We start from the raw sequence: 16,033 nt of genomic DNA on the forward strand, positions 1-16,033 counted from the left end.
CGATCTTCTCTGTCCTTAAGAGAGATGGCAGAGCCTTCAGGCAGGACCGCTTTCTTACAGACACAGCCAACTAAGTGTGGTGATGTTTCTTTCCTTTTTTCTTTGCATAGTTTTTTCTTTTCTTTGTCTATTTTTGGTCACTTTTTCTCTTTACACGCTCCAGCTCATCACCTATTAACCTATCGATTTTTATTTCTCTATCATCTTTCTCCCTTAAGCCTTCCCTTTCAACTCTCATCATATCTATTTTCTGGCAGAAGAAATATTTCTTTTCACCTCATATTTCCTACATATACCTGGATTATGCTTGCCTGAACCATCATTTTGCATCTTAGCACCAAAACAACACTTCCATGGTGGCCATTTTCAGTTTTCTTCTTTCTTTTTCCACAGAATGCTGCTCTCTCTCACCTATTAACCCTCCAAGTCTGTGCCCATTTTTCACAAATTATATCAGATAATTAGCGGTAGAGCTAGTCGCTCTATTATTTCAGCCGAGCCCTGTTGTTTACAAATTTACTTATTCTTTTCGATAACAGCCACGTTAAAACAACTCACAAACTCATTTTAATGTCGCCAACAAAGGATGCTTTCTGTGTACGGCTGTGCAGCTGCTTGTCCTGAGAGGCATATTGCCTGTGCATGTTGCATGAGGGTGGGATGTGCAAGAAGGGTTTGGGGGAAAAGAGAATTAAAAAAAAATGTTTTGGTGGATGGATTAAAGGAGAGGCATTTAATAAGGATGTGGGGGGGGGGAGGCATGCTGCATCTTTGGGTTGTCGCCGTCTTCTGTCACCAAACACACACGAACGTCATCTTTGAGTTGGTGTGTGTCTTTGTATTGTCTGTTTCAATTATAAACCAACAAGATCTATAAAGGATCAAACCAATAAACAAAAACCAAAGTGTTGCCCTTCCTTAGATTGGTCCCTTGGTTGCTTTTGATTTATTGGTTTATCATCCGATCTCTGTTGTTTTTACTGTGAACCTCCAAACCCCTAGAGGGAGCTCTGGATCATAGCAGCTGCTGCTCCGCCTGTCATTTCTTCTTTTAAGGCTCACGTTTGACAGTTTAACCAACCTGTGAGGTCTTTTGAATGTCAACAAACATATATAGATAATATTACAATTAGGTAAATAAATGAATATATAAGTCGAGGGACAAATCTGGGGGGAAAAAGTTATTTTGTAATACCTTTGCACTCACAGGTTCTCTCATATGACAAAACAGATTGAAATCTGTGAATTCCTACATGTGAATTTGTTGTCACCGCAGCACTGAATATCAAATATGCCTAATCTGACACTGTAGCTGAGTCTGAGCCATTTGTTACAGACAGACAGAGTCAGTTACAGATGCTATGCACAGCTCCTTCAACCTCCTTTACCCAAACCCCTCCCTTCTCCCTACTCCCCCTCCCCTTCCTGCCACCGACTCAACGCCCCTCCCCGTTGTCACCTGGAGGTTCCACATACATGCTACCCCACTTACTTCCCAATTTTCTCACCGCTCACCCTGATTGGCTCTCCCACAGAGACTGCTCCGTATGGATCTGCCTGTGGCCGATGATAACACAGTCCACTTCAACTCCACTCTCATGGCCTTGATCCGCACAGCACTGGACATCAAGATCGCCAAGGGTACGGAAGGTTTGGAATCCCTCTTACCTCCTTTGCTCCAATTTTCACATGCTGTCTTCTCCTTTTTCTTATTTCTCCTGTAGTGCAGTGCTGTCTGCTTTTTCTGTGCTGAACCCAGAAACCTTCAGCTCTTCCTGATGCTTCTCCTACTGTGTACAGCGTGATTTCTATGGCGGTAGATCCTGTGTGTGCATGTTGTGTGTGTGTGAAGCTGAAGGTTGAGATCCTGTGGGAATGTGGTTCTATTACTTCTGCTTAAAAACACCTAGTGACGCCATTTTCAGTGCAGTTATGATTTGATAATGGAAAGTATTATAACCATACTAATAAAAATCTTCTGTTTGTTTGTCTTTGTTTTTCGTCCTCTCTTATACCTTTTTGTATCATCTGAATGGGTGTGAATGGTTTGTGTGTGTGTGTGTGTGTGTGTGTGTGTGTGTGTATGACTACACTTTGTACTTTTGTGCACATCTGCGTGTGCATCTTCATGTGTCCATATACTTGGGCATGGATGTCCGTGTATCTATATATATGTGCGAATGTATGTATCTGTATGTATGTGCATGCGCGTGTTTGTTGAATCTGCTTAGGTGGTGTTGACAAGCACCAGATGGACGCAGAGCTGAGGAAAGAGATGATGGCAATCTGGCCCAACCTCTCCCAAAAGACTCTGGATTTGCTGGTTACGCCACACAAGTGTAAGTTGCAGAGTGTTGTGCCGGCGCAGCAATGTGGCTTGGATCCAGCCACCCTGTGCCGCCCAGTGCTCCAACGTTGTTTTCTCTTCACGCCACCTGAAGGACCGCTTCTCTCAGCCAGTCTCTCTCACTGCTGCACCCTCTGATACTGCTGGCACATTACCCCGCACATCCACACCCATAAACCTTAGATCTATCAAGACGTAATTATGTGAACATGAAGAAAGACAGAAGCACTCACAAAGCACAGGCTGCATGGTAGAGAGAGAAGAATACACACACACACACACACACACACACACATACATACACACACACACACACACACACACACACACACACACAAACAATACCCTAACTCTGATCCTTTCTTTCAGCTAGAGAAACTACACTCACCAGAATAGACCCACCACCAAACCCCAACACTTCTCCACCTCTCTACCTCTCCATGCCTGAGATCAGAGGGTGCCTCACTATAGATCAACTCTCTATAGACGTCTTTTCACTTCAGGGGCGGTCAGCTGTGTGCACTAGATGGCTGGCTGTGCTTAATAGAACTTACTGTATATTGTTAGTGTTATTACAAGTAGAACAAATGCACATGTGCTAATGCACGGGTTGCATGTTACAGTGGTTGCTTTAGTTTGTGAAATGCATGAGATTTGCTATCAAAATGTATTGTGTATTTGAGCATTACATTTGCAACCAAGTCAAAGGAAGTCATTAACAGTCTATATATCACAGATTTTATTTTGATTTCTTTTCTTTTCTCTATGACTTGGTTAAATTTGTGTTGATTCTTGCGATCTCATGATTGCAGATTTCTGGAGCGACTGAATTTTGTTTGATTTATATCACAATGAGATGCTTTGAGTGCAAGATTTTACCTGTGAAAAATATTAATGCTATATAAAAGTTAAACTAAAGTAAAAAGCGTTTAAAAAAAAAAAAAAAAGAAAAAGAAAAAAAAAAAAGGAAACAGTCTGTCTGTGAAAAGACTATTTGCTCAATGTTGTGTGTGTGTGAAATGTTTCTCTGTTCGTGTGCATGCCTCACCCCTTTCTGCCATTCCTCGCGCTCAGGGTCCATACCAAAAGGTCTAATCTTGCAGGGTAACTTGTCATTCTCTCAGCAGCCACAGACCTGACAGTTGGGAAAATCTATGCTGCTATGATGATCATGGAGTACTACCGGCAGAGCAAGATCAAGCGCTCGCAGGCTCTTCGGGATGAGCAGGTACTGCTGTCTAAAGGAGAATAGCACTCTACTCTACCTGCCGCAAACCCTTTAAAGTCAAAGGCAGACTGACGTACTGAAATCAAGCCTGCAGGACTGTAGTCCCATTCATATAAGCCTGGGCTGTGACAACCTCTGTCCAGATCCAGGGAGTAGTCCTTATTCAGTCACCTAACTGGGTGAATACAACAATTGGCCATCTAATGCAATCTCATTCTCTAACACCCAGAACAGTGCTGCCATCTGCTGGGCAAGGTCAGCTACTTCTTGCTTTTTCAGTAATTTTAGCATTGGCAGAAAAAAATGCAAATATAATTCATGTAGTATACCTTTCACAAAATTTTAAATGCTTATTAAGCAGAAGAATTATATCAAGGTGTTGCAGTTATTTAGCAGTTTATATGCCTGAGACTGCTGCATTGCTGAAGTGTTGTCACAGCCCCTAAGGTGCCCATGCCTGAACATCATTGGAGCACTCCTAATGGCTCCCCTCGCTGAGCTTGATTCTTTCCTGTGTCGACTGCTTGAAAAGATACTGTACCTCCTCACTCCCCATCACCTATGCTTGTAACCTTGGACTGTTAGATTTGCATCATGATATTGCTGCACCCTTAATTCAGGTCAATGACAGAAGTGACCACCCTCCACATTCATTTAGCTGTATTTCATCTTAGTATTTGAGATCGGAAGATAGTATCTTCTTCGTCGCCCTTTTCTCTCCCTTAACACATACTGTACATCATCTCCCTTCCCCAGTCCACCTGTCGAATTGTAGGCTGCTGCCTGTCCTGACCGGGGGCAGCAGGATCGGGCCACCATATGTTGTAGCAACACCCAGTGAGAGACCTCTGCAGTGTTTCATGATTCAAAAAAATGTCATTAGTGCAGATACCGCCACACAACAATCTAAAAGTGTTAAGTGTGTTGTACATGTTGTACATTGTATTGTATTTAGTGCTTGCACACATAGACGGAAGGTTTGCCTAGGTTTGGATTTGAATAAAGGTAGAGAGAACGAAAAGGACGGAAAGGCAAAGCAGTTGCTCATTTTAAAATCACAAAGCTCCAAAATTGGAAATTTTGGATGTGAAAGATAACTTTTGACATCCACTGGAGTTTTATTTTTACATGCATGTGTAACAGGTTAATGGCCACTTTGACATTGTGAACGGTGGTTGTTAGGTAGCACTGTTGTAACTTCTTCAGTAGATAACTAATATATGAATTACAATGAATGTAGCATTGTCCCATCATGCATTTCACCTGCTATATGTTCCCCTCCACAGGATTGTTGCAGTATTTATCTGCCATGATGTCCTCCATCCCTCATTTGAACGAGGCCCCTCCCTCTTTTATTTCTCCCCTTTGCATCGATTCCAATTCTACCTCCCCTGCTGTAAAAACATCTTATGTTTCCTTCTATTTTTTATTTGGAAATGTATTTTCTAACAGCATTAGAGTATTTACATCTATCATCAGATGACAACTGATCATCAGATGAAACCCAGAATGATTGCTGATAATTCCCTTTTGATTGTCCTCTGAGCTCCAGACTGAGTGGGTGAATTCAACTTCCTTATTGGACCTTGTGAAACACTTTAATGTTTAATCCTGGACCTGGATGCCTCAAAGGGTTGCCAGATCCCAGAATGCACTCTGAGTCCACCCATCTCTTTCTCTAGCTAGCTGCTGGGCTTCAGTTGCTCATTTATTCCCCTTCCATTACCTCTTTTGCCTGGCTTTGCTTCAGCCGACAGCCCCCTCTCTCTACATGCCCTCTGTTCCTGCTCTGCCTCTTCTCCTTCCATTTCCCTGTCAGTCTGCCTGATAGCTGGCGACGGCCATGTTGTATATCTTACACAGAATCGAACGCCATTACTGTTTCAGCGCGTGGAGCCACCTTCCCCCACCCAGGATGGGGGTCCGGGACTTAACAACGCCCTCCCTCCACCTGAGACAACAGAGACGGTCAACGGCCTGTGAGTTGGATGTGGTTGCCATGTTTTACTTTACAGGAGGTGGTTGTAAGCAGACCGGTTATGAAACATGTGTCTGTGATGGTGTGTTTGTGTGTGTCATAGGCCGGTGGAGGGGGGGGTCCCGGAGAGCCATTCATGGGTGACAGCTCGTGCTCAGGAGATGTCCCAGAAAGTCGGCAGCTGGAGCCCTGAGGGACACCCTGAGGATGGCCTGGGAAGCATGACCAACTCTCAGGTAGAAAGCTCATAGACGCACACACCCAGGACCACACATCTAACAGCACACACACACACACACACACACACACACACACACACACACACACACACACACACACACACTATACAAATAAAATACATCTTTTTCACACACCAAGTTTGTGTGGACAAGTTCTCAAATACCCATTCAACATTTGTTTTTACTTTCATGTCATTGCTACCAAATGAACTCCCAAAGAACCATTGAGGTCACTTAAATGGTAAAATGAACTATGATCTTCATTCAGTGACTGATTGCAATTCTATCCATAACCTCTGTGTGTTACATGAATTAGATGAAGACATAAGGACATCAGGTTTGTGTTCCCCTTTACTCTAACTGAGGTTAAAGTAGAAATACAGCAATATTTTGTTATACAGGGCATTGGCTTGCTTCTTGTTTCATGTGTTTACACTCCATTCCAGTGCGATCAGTATCAGCAATATTAACTTAAGCTTATAGTTAAGGGCACTCTTGTCATTAGTGTCAAAGAAACAACAATTGTGTTAAATACTGCAGTATTGTAAAAGCTGAAGCCAATTTGGAACAAAATAGAGAAGGTCCGAGCTCATACTGTCCCATATTTACTGCCTTATTGCCTTTATTGTTTTTACTCAGGAGGTCATTTTCATTTCCTGTGATCTCTCTCCCCTTGATTTTTCAGTTAGTGTTGACATGGCGTTAAACCTTTCTTTGATTAGTTCCATCTCTCAAACGTGTCTCTTCACGCAATTATTTTATCTTACTGAATTTTTCCGTTGTCGTACGTTTCCACATTTCATTCCGAGTCTCTTTTGCCTCTGTATTCAGAGTGGTTCATGTCTTTGTCATCATGCTGTTAAACCTCTCTGCTTGTAGACCTCTTGGAGGGCCTGACTGCTCTCTGTGTCAGTCAGCCCTATAACACTTCTCCATATTAATCAACAGAGGTCTGGAGAAGTTTAAACTCAGGAGTTGGATAGAAGAGAGTGGCTGTCGGCTTCATTCAAACTAGTTTGAATGATAACCTACAGTTAGATACGGCAAAACAAACCACAACAAAGCACAAACAACAGGAAATATTAGACAACATGATGTCTTTATAGGAAAAACACCCCCCAAACACTGAAACGTAATGTAATGATGAGATGAGCAGCGAGCACATGCTGCAAGTGGTTTAGCTTTTATCTGGCATTACATAAATTAGAGTTTATAAGTTATTATTTTATTATATTTTATATATTTTATCTGGTCTTTTTTAATGACTGAATGAATTAAATAGCTGGCACTCCATCTCAGCTAATGATTGAAACTTAAATAACAACAAATAAGTGCCACGCCTTGGTTTTAAACAGCCCCAGCTGTCAGATTCAGCTCCAATTCTTAAAGGTAAGGTATACTCCAAATGAAATAGAATTTGCCATATTTGCGCTGGAAAATTTGCATAGTTTGCGACCAGAACAACAGGCTGGATCAGTATTTGACAACTGCAGTGTTTGCAAATTAGCCAGCCGAATTTGTTGTCATTTTTACACAACCTCCTGTACTGCCTACAATGCATCGGCGCCTGCACTTGGCCAACACTGTTATGTGATCAGTTGCGTTTTTCACGTCCTTTGGGCTGCATTTGGATTTCCCCTCAAATACATCGCTGCTGACTCTCGAGCTCCTCCATCTGGCATCGATGCTGTTAAACAAAGAATCTTTGCATTAGCTTAACGCTTTTTTTTGACAGCGGCCAAACACAAAATTGGATTTTATTTGGAATATACTCACTATCTTAAAATCCAAACACTCAATTCCATTATTTTTTTTTTCCATTCATAGCACAATTTAAAACTAAAACAACAAACAAAGAAATAAAAAGGTAAAATCCCTTCTCAAAAACTCACCAAATTCTCCCACTGACTTTACCTCTCTGAGACCCTCAATTTTCTGCTTTCTTTGGATAACAAACTTTCCCACCAACCCCCCCCCTACTCCCTGTCAGTTTTCATGGCAGTCGTCACACCATCTCCTGCTCTCCTGCTCTGTTTTCAGACGGTAGAGATGAGAGAGATGGGGCAGGATGGTTACTCGGATACTGAGCACTTTCCGCCAATGGAAGGCCATGGCAGGGCCGCTTCCATGCCCCGCCTCCCAGGCGACAACCAAGTGAGCAGCATTCTTACCTTTCCCTGTCTATTTCCCCCCCATTATCTCTGTTCCTCATCCCCTTTTTTGTTTAAAATATCATATTCTTAAAGGTCTGACTTGTTGCTTACATATTTTTTGCTGTGGTTACTCGAATCAATGTTGGCGAAGGTTTGGCACAGGTTTAACAGGGATTACTGCTAAATGAAGCCACTGATGTGGTACTGGGCACACTGGTTACTGGGCACAAGGTTACATTTCTGTAGGTACGTTTTTTTTCATCCAAAGACCCACCAGTAGTGTGACGACCATTAAACAAGATATGCTATCATGAGTGACAATATTTCTGGCTAAAACATGGAAATGTTTTGCTGAAATGTTGACCTCCAAACTTGAATTCAAAAGGGCCATAGCAAGGCAAAGTGAGACCTTCTGCTCCTTTTCTCTTCTTCTCCTGTTGTCGTCTTCTCTTCCCCTCATCCTGCCACCTGCATGGAGGTTTTTAACCGTGGTTGTCCCGTCTCCATCTTACACACTCATCCATTTTATATTGTTTCATATCCCGGTGAGTGCTCTGGTTGTCATATGCACACAACACATTTATAAATACAAATGTACACACACACGCCAACAGTTTACACACTTTTCTGCCTGCCACTATGTCCTCTTCTTTGTCAAGACTGATTTATTTATCTTTTCTTGTTGTTTTTTTGTACTAAAGTGTCTCTTCCTTCCAAGGAAATCCCAATCAAAGGTTTTGCCTGAGCTGAACTCTTTCTGAATTTTGGGGGGATTTTTTCAACATGAACTGGAACGAGCATGTATTGCGAGTGTGTGTGTGTGTGTGTGTGTGTGTGTGTGTGTGTGTGTGTGGGTGGGTCGGGGGGTATGTGGGTCGGGGGGTGTGTGTGCTGGTGGGTGTGTGTGGGGGTGGGTGTGGGTGTTCCGCTGTTTCTCTGTGCCCTGAAACTCACACTGTTTCTGTCACTCAGTTGTTTGTTGTTGAGTCAAATGTAATTGTGTGTCGGTGTGTATTTGTATCCATTTGTGTGTGTATTTTGCTGATTGTCGTCATTGCTGTTGTGACCGTGGTGCTGTTGATTGAGCATTTTCATGGTGACCTTGTCTATATAACCCTGTTTTGGCTCCAACCACCCCCAGTCTCTGTGGTAAGTGTTTCTCTTCCACCTTCACTGCTACTTCAGTGTCTAATCAGACTCTCTTTCTCTGTCCCTTCTTCTCTTTCTGTCTTTCTCTTTTCTCTCTTCACTGTGGCACCCCATCTCTTTTTGGGTTAAACCTCTACCTAACACTCTTTGGTTTTTACTTGTTCTCCACTGTACCCCTTTTCTCTTTCATTGTGTATCAATCCATCCCTGTCTTCCTTATTTCTCTTCCTCCCTTCTTGGGTCTGTGTGTATGCTCAATGTGTGTATTTGTGGCTCTGTGTGTCTGTGCATGTGTGTCTGTGCATGTGTGTCTGCGTGTGTGTGTGTGTGTGTGTGTGTGTGTGTGTGTGTGTGTGTGTGTGTGTGTGTGTGTGTGTGTGTTTTCTGTGCTCATACAGCAGCGGAGGAAAGGGAGACAACGTGGCAGTAACCTCAGTGTATGTACCTGTCTTCCCTGTCTCGTCTCTCTTTCTCTTTCCTCTCTCCCTTTCACTCTCACACACTCTTGGAATTTTTTATCCTCATTTGTCATGTCTCCATGTTGTTGGCAGGGGTTTTCTTTCAAATGTATTAGGACAACCTTTTTTTGGCATGACCAAATGTGATGCCAGCCCAGTTTCCAAACTGATCCCAGCATCCTTAGCTACTTCTCTCATGCACCTAACGCAGTGGGTTTGGAATTGGGCTGAACTCTGCACGTCTCCTGTCATTATCAACATGCCACACTGTCTTGTGGCCTGTCTCTCTCTCTCTCTCTCTCTCTCTCTCTCTCGCTCTCTCTCTCTCGCTCTCTCTCTCTCTCGCTCTCTCTCTCTCTCTCTCTCTCTCTCTCTCTCTCTCAGCTGCTGCTAGTGCTTTGGTGCTCTATGTCCTCATGCCTGTGTGCTCGTCTATAATGATGTTGTCAATGTTTACCCGTCTGTCTCCAAGTCTCCATTCACACCCGCATGCATGAAATGTGTTGAAATGCGTTGAAGTGGGAGTATGTGTGAGTAATGATGAGTGACAGAAAGAGGAAGGATTTGGGTATATGTGCGTGTGAATGGGTATGTTGTTGGGATTCTCAGTGCTACTCCTATAAGGGCCAGATAAACTGGTGTTTTATATGCATCTGCCAACATTTCACCTGTCAGTTGATTTGTCTAAAACACAATAACTGGAAAACTGGCTCACTCAGCATCCAAAAGGAGCTAGCACTGAAGTAGCCTGATATGGTTTACATGCCCAGGTCAGCAACTTGTGGCACCATAGGCTCTGTCCTGCTGTCCCGCCTCAGAGCATGAGGCCTCAGCACTGCAGAAGGAAGTTCTCATGTGGGTGGAGGACTCAGGACAACCCCTATGCACCTGCATGGCTGGAGGAAAGCACGCTGAAACAGAGCAGAAATAGAGGAGTTTTGTGCAGTATTGTGCAATGGAATGTGCCATTTATGGGTGGTGAGGAGGATGGAGGACTGGTGCAACTCCTACTGACATTCCTATCTAATTTTTTCTTTTACAAAGCAAGTTACAGAAGCATGGAAGGCATGGCCATTTGCCATTATCTCTTTTACTTTATTTCTTGTTCTTTTTTCTTATACACTTTTGTTTTCCTCTGTATCAGGGGTCGGCAATTCCTGTCGCTTCAGCCCTGAGACAGCTTTTCTTAACACTTTGGGGGCTAGCACAGGTGCAGTGGAGACACGTGCCTGTGGTGTGAATACTGAATAAAAAAATAAAAAATAAAAATAAATATATATATATATATATATATATATATATATATATATATATATATATATATATATCTGGAAACATACGAGATTCAGACCACCATTACAGATGTAGTGGTGTTATTAGTTATTAATCTGGTAATTTTATTAGACTTCATTTCAGCACCAGGAGCTCTTCACATTAAATCCTGTTGAGTAGCCTGGTGCAGAATAAGGGGTGAGTTTGAATATTAGATACTGTTAGATGATGTTCTTTGTAGGGGCCCAATAATTGTGATGGAGCTTTTTGCCGACCCCATCCCTTCCCTGGAAGGGATGTGGAGGTAAGGCGGTGGGCTTCTATAAAATTCAAGAAACAAGCCATTCATACACATGCATACATATACACACGTACACAGTGTCTCTTAACCCATGGCTCACAGACAACACCAACTCGACAATCAAAGGAAACACCTCTCCCTGCATCTCTCTCTCTCTCTCTCTCTCTCTCTCTCTCTCTCTCTCCCTCCCTCCCTTCCTCGGTGCTCTCTTTTTCTCTCTTAGACCATCAATGACAGCAGTCCAATGAAACGCTCGGCCTCGTCGCTGGGCCACAGCAGGTCTGGGCGGGGCCACAGAGACAAAGGAGGGGCAGACGACTACAACATGGAGTGTGTACCTGAGGAGGGGAGGACTTCCAGACATGGACACCGGCGAAAAGACCGGAGTCATCGGGCGTCTGAGAGGTCCCTCTGTCGCTACACGGAGGCTGACACAGGTGGGAAAGACCACACACACACACTCAAACAACCACACATATACAGTATAAAAAGCAGTAACATGATTGCTTGACAGATGCTGTACAGTTGCACAGTGTAGAAGTTACATTATAATGAGAAAAAGAAAAAAATATTCTAATGTATTGAATAAAAACATATAAAAGGTTTGGTGTACCCAATGCTTTTAAGTGTTGATTTTAAGTGGGATGTCATATTGTTGTCTTATGTCCTAGCAATCTTTTAGTGTTTTCGCCACACACCAATAATAACTCCCTTTAACTCCATCATCAGGCCTGGGCACAGACCTGAGCACAACCACCCAGTCAGGGGACCTTACGGCCAAAGACAAGGATCGTGACAGAGATCGCGGGCGGTCCAAAGACCGTAAGCACCACCACCATCATCACCACCACCATGGCTCTGTGGACAAGGAGCGCTATGTAGCAGAGCGAGGGAGCGAGTTCGGACACAGGCACTCTCGCGACAGAGAGCTTGACCGGGAGAGGGAGAGAGAAAGGGACCGACGCTGGTCACGATCGCCCAGCGAGGGCCGCGAGGGCCACGAGGGCCACGACGGCCGCGAGGGCCGCGAGGGCCACGAGGGCCGCGAGGGCCGCGAGTGCATGACGCACAGACAGGTGGGCTTCTGGGTACTTGTGTGCATGTGCTGTCTAGTTTGGAACAAAACATATTGTTTACTTTCTAGTACAAAAATCAGTGGTATGACCACATTTCCAGTGTTATGCTGAAATATATAAAACAAGGGCCTCTAGTTTGATTATGGGTAACTGGTGCAATCAGCCAATAATGCCTTTAAGGCGGTCTTCTTTGGCGATAACGAAACACTGACTGTTGCGCTAAGTGTGACGTTTCTGATGTGGTTTTGTTATGAAGTTCCTCTGGTGGTCAACTTTCACGAGCACATTACCAACTGGCAAACAGATCTCCTCTGAGTTATCCTGGAAACCTCTGGATAGGACACTGAAAATTACTATAAACTCACTGTTGACCGGAACGCATGTTACTATTTGATATGATAATGAATAAAGTGACAAAGAAACGTCATGAGTTATCATAGGACTACTCTACTTTCTTCCTGCTTCCCTCAAATTAGAGGCCAAGACGTGTTGTTGTCTTTAACAACCCACAGTTGTGTTAAAAATAGCATCGATAGTACGGGCCCTTTATGTACATTTGTGAATACATGCTTGACTACATGCAAGTCACTGTTATCAAACCACTGTTCCAACAACCAAACAAATATGCATAAAAATGTATATTTGAGTACCTGACTGCTTTCCCTATCTGCCCTACCTAAATGTTTTTAGACTGCCACTGTTCTCTCATGTTCCCCCCCACTACCTTTCCTTTTATGGCATTTTTAAAACACATAACCTACAACATTTCCTATTGAAATAGGAAACAAAAAGTATCTATGATCTACCTTTGCTCAAAAAAACTTCTGTGACACACACCATTATTATTACATTACATTACATTATTACATACATCATTATCACAGTCAAAGCCATAACAATATGTGTAGATGTGTTTCTAGCCAATAGGCTAATTTGCAACCCCAGTCCCTGGTCAGGCCTTTCTAAACAGATAATCCAAATATAATTTTTAAAAGAACTACATAGTGTACACATAACTACACAATCATGCAGCAGATACATTGTATACTAATATATTACATCAACATTTCACAGAATTACACAAAAGAACACATCACGTAACAACATAAACTCCAAGCACCCAGCCTTATGTATTGAATTTGTATGTTATAACTTGTCTTGCAAAGGAAGACTAATTGGGGAAGAATTGTTTCCTCACATTTTAACTTTTGTCTTTGTGTTACAATAAATAACTTTTTAGAACTAGACATTTTTGCATACATGTCACACAGCTCGCTAACAAAAATTTAAAACCAAACACATTTTATATATGTTCAGTCAACATATTTACCCTGTACCACATTTGTTGCTGCGGAAATCAACCCTTTACCCTTTTTTTCTCTTGTCGTCTTTTGTTTTCTTTCCACTGCGTGACATGTTGCTTCTCTGTGTATGGCGCTGTTTGAAATCTCATCTTTTTTGTCCACATCCTCTGCTCTGTTGCTTTTTGATGCCTTTCATTTCTGCCTTTCTCTCCTCCACTCCACGCACATTATGACTGATGCTTTTATTCTTTATTATTGCTGTGGTTCTTGTTCTTGTCCTTTCTATTTGGACTTTCTTGCTTTTTCTCGTCCTCTCTATCTTGCATTCTTTCTTTACCTCTCTACTTGTTTTATACTTTGTCTTTCCCATCCTCTTTATTCTACATGTTCTGTCGTTGAATTTGTGGTTCGTTCTTTTTATTTGCTTTATTTCACTTTTTGTGTAGGGCAGTAGTTCGGTCAGCGGAAGTCCCGTCCCCTCAACCTCGGGGACCAGTACGCCACGTCGAGGCCGTCGACAGTTGCCTCAGACCCCCGCAACACCCCGGCCCCATGTTACCTACTCCCCTGTGGTCCGTAAGGCCATGCCCACACCACCTGGGGGCCCACAGGGCCGACCCCCAGCCCCTGCCCCCCGTCGCTTTTCTCCTGAGCCTCCCCAAGGGCAGGGCCCTCCCCCCGCTGGCCTCCCACTAGCCCACCATGGCACAACCCGCCAGGGTCATCATCCCCCACCTCGCTGGGGAGACTCAGGTGGAGGAGGTGGCTCCATGGAAGGGGATGGCTGCTTCTACAACCAGGACTACCAAGACTATGAGCCCCACCATGAACCACCTGCCTATGAGCAGAGCCCCATGCAGGGTAGCAGCCCCCCCCCCCATGCCCTGGCCAACCACCCATTGCCGCCTCCCCCACAGCCACAGCCACAGCCACATAACCCCCACCCCCCTCCCCAGCCACACCCTGTAAACAATCCCCACCCTCATCCACCGCCACACCCACAGCCCAGTCGCACCTCACCTAGGACTGCCGGCCATGCGCCCCCTCCGACCACCGCCCTGACTGGGCCTGTACAGGGCCAGATGCAGCCTGCTGCCCAGCGCCGCCTACCCAATGGCTACCGCTCTTCATCCCCTTCCACACATCTCCATGGACCCCAACATACTGGGCCCCACAAGGTCCCCCCTCCAGCTGGGCATCCTAGAGGTCCCCGCAAGGGCCTGCATGAACCCTACAGCAAGACGGACGACGACGACTGGTGCTAGCCTCTGGGGATGGGGGAGGGGCGTAAGGAGGAAAAAGAATTGATAGATGGACCGAAAGATGGGAAGCTCTAAGCCAGTGCTCTGACTGCCAGGGGAAACCATGATTCTTTCTTACTTGCCCGTTCAATTTTTTTTCTCTCCTCTACTGCTTGGCATGTCCCAGTGATGGTGGTCTAGATGAAGGGGTAGGTGTCAGGATGGAGGGGTGGAACAAGAATGCTGAGGCAGGATCTGGAGAAACAAGTGGTGTAAGGGGAAACCATGCACCTCCATGTTCTGCTTGCATTATTGTTGCATTCATATCTTGATGCCAAATAAGACCAACCTCAAACTGCAGTTTTTAAGGATGCAAGCAGGAGGGGTAATGGACACTAGTCTTTGTGTGTCTTAAATTATGCCTCTGGCAACGAGCTACAGCCACTTACAAGATGTCAACAGTTGCGAATCGACAAAAGACACTTTACAGTCAGAGACAAAAGAACGACCACTGTTTTGTTTTTTGCTTATCAAAGCTAACTTTAGTTAAGTTAAGAATCCAATCCCACCCTCCCAGCCACCAGTTGAATATTGATGAGTTTTATCATCTGTGTTTTTAAATAAGAACAAAACTGACAATGAGCCCTCCACCTGTATGAGGTGAGGAGGCTACGTGGGTGGGAGAGTTGGGGAGTGCTGCACGGGGTTGACGAGTCCCTTGGTCAAAATCTAGAGGACAGGATGGGTGTGTTGGTGATGTTTACCGTTGTCCCTGGAGAACACCCTCCTCGCAGAATCAAACTGTTTAACTAACCTCAACCCATGACCTATGAGAGAAGAAAAAGAAAAACGTGGAGATGGGTTTCAGAAACAAAAAAAACAAACAAACCAATAACTGTTTTCTGCAGTATTTCTTCTTCTATTCCTGCTTCTTCTCCCTCCTTCTCTTCTACTTCTTCAAAACATTGAAGCTTGAATCTTCTGTTGCACCCCACACAGCTTCGTTTTTTAGACTTGCGGAGTTGTACAACCTGTGGAATCCTGCATGAATGATACAAAAAATAATAATAATAGCAACAATGAGAATCTACTGTATGTGGGGGGAAATTTTACTTGGTCCTTTCTGTTGTGGTCTGCAGGGCTTCTCTCTTTTTTAGTAAAAATGCCTTTCTGTTTCTCTCTCTCCTCTGTATGACATTCTTCTCTCGGTACCTTCATTACACTAAAATCAAGTGACAGAAGGCTATGGGGAGATTACTGTATGTATATCTAGAAGGAACGAAATGA

General features: G+C 44.0%; 1 protein-coding gene across 1 annotated transcript in view; it reads left to right on the forward strand.

Moving 5' to 3' along the window:
- cacna1aa (calcium channel, voltage-dependent, P/Q type, alpha 1A subunit, a) overlaps positions 1-15,302 on the forward strand; it is an 81,166-nt gene extending 65,864 nt beyond the window's left edge. The window contains exons 40-51 of the mRNA XM_078269471.1: positions 1,536-1,641; positions 2,232-2,339; positions 3,472-3,575; positions 5,439-5,554; positions 5,657-5,789; positions 7,833-7,946; positions 10,597-10,599; positions 11,349-11,562; positions 11,855-12,130; positions 13,950-14,367; positions 14,476-14,560; positions 14,606-15,302. Coding sequence (XP_078125597.1) covers positions 1,536-1,641; positions 2,232-2,339; positions 3,472-3,575; positions 5,439-5,554; positions 5,657-5,789; positions 7,833-7,946; positions 10,597-10,599; positions 11,349-11,562; positions 11,855-12,130; positions 13,950-14,367; positions 14,476-14,560; positions 14,606-14,770 — 1,842 coding nt within the window. The 3' untranslated portion in view covers positions 14,771-15,302. The remainder of the gene's footprint in view (positions 1-1,535; positions 1,642-2,231; positions 2,340-3,471; positions 3,576-5,438; positions 5,555-5,656; positions 5,790-7,832; positions 7,947-10,596; positions 10,600-11,348; positions 11,563-11,854; positions 12,131-13,949; positions 14,368-14,475; positions 14,561-14,605) is intronic.
- The last annotated feature ends 731 nt before the right edge of the window (positions 15,303-16,033 follow it).

Source organism: Sander vitreus, chromosome 15 (assembly GCF_031162955.1).
Source record: "Sander vitreus isolate 19-12246 chromosome 15, sanVit1, whole genome shotgun sequence".
NCBI classification, from domain to species: Eukaryota; Metazoa; Chordata; class Actinopteri; order Perciformes; family Percidae; genus Sander; species Sander vitreus.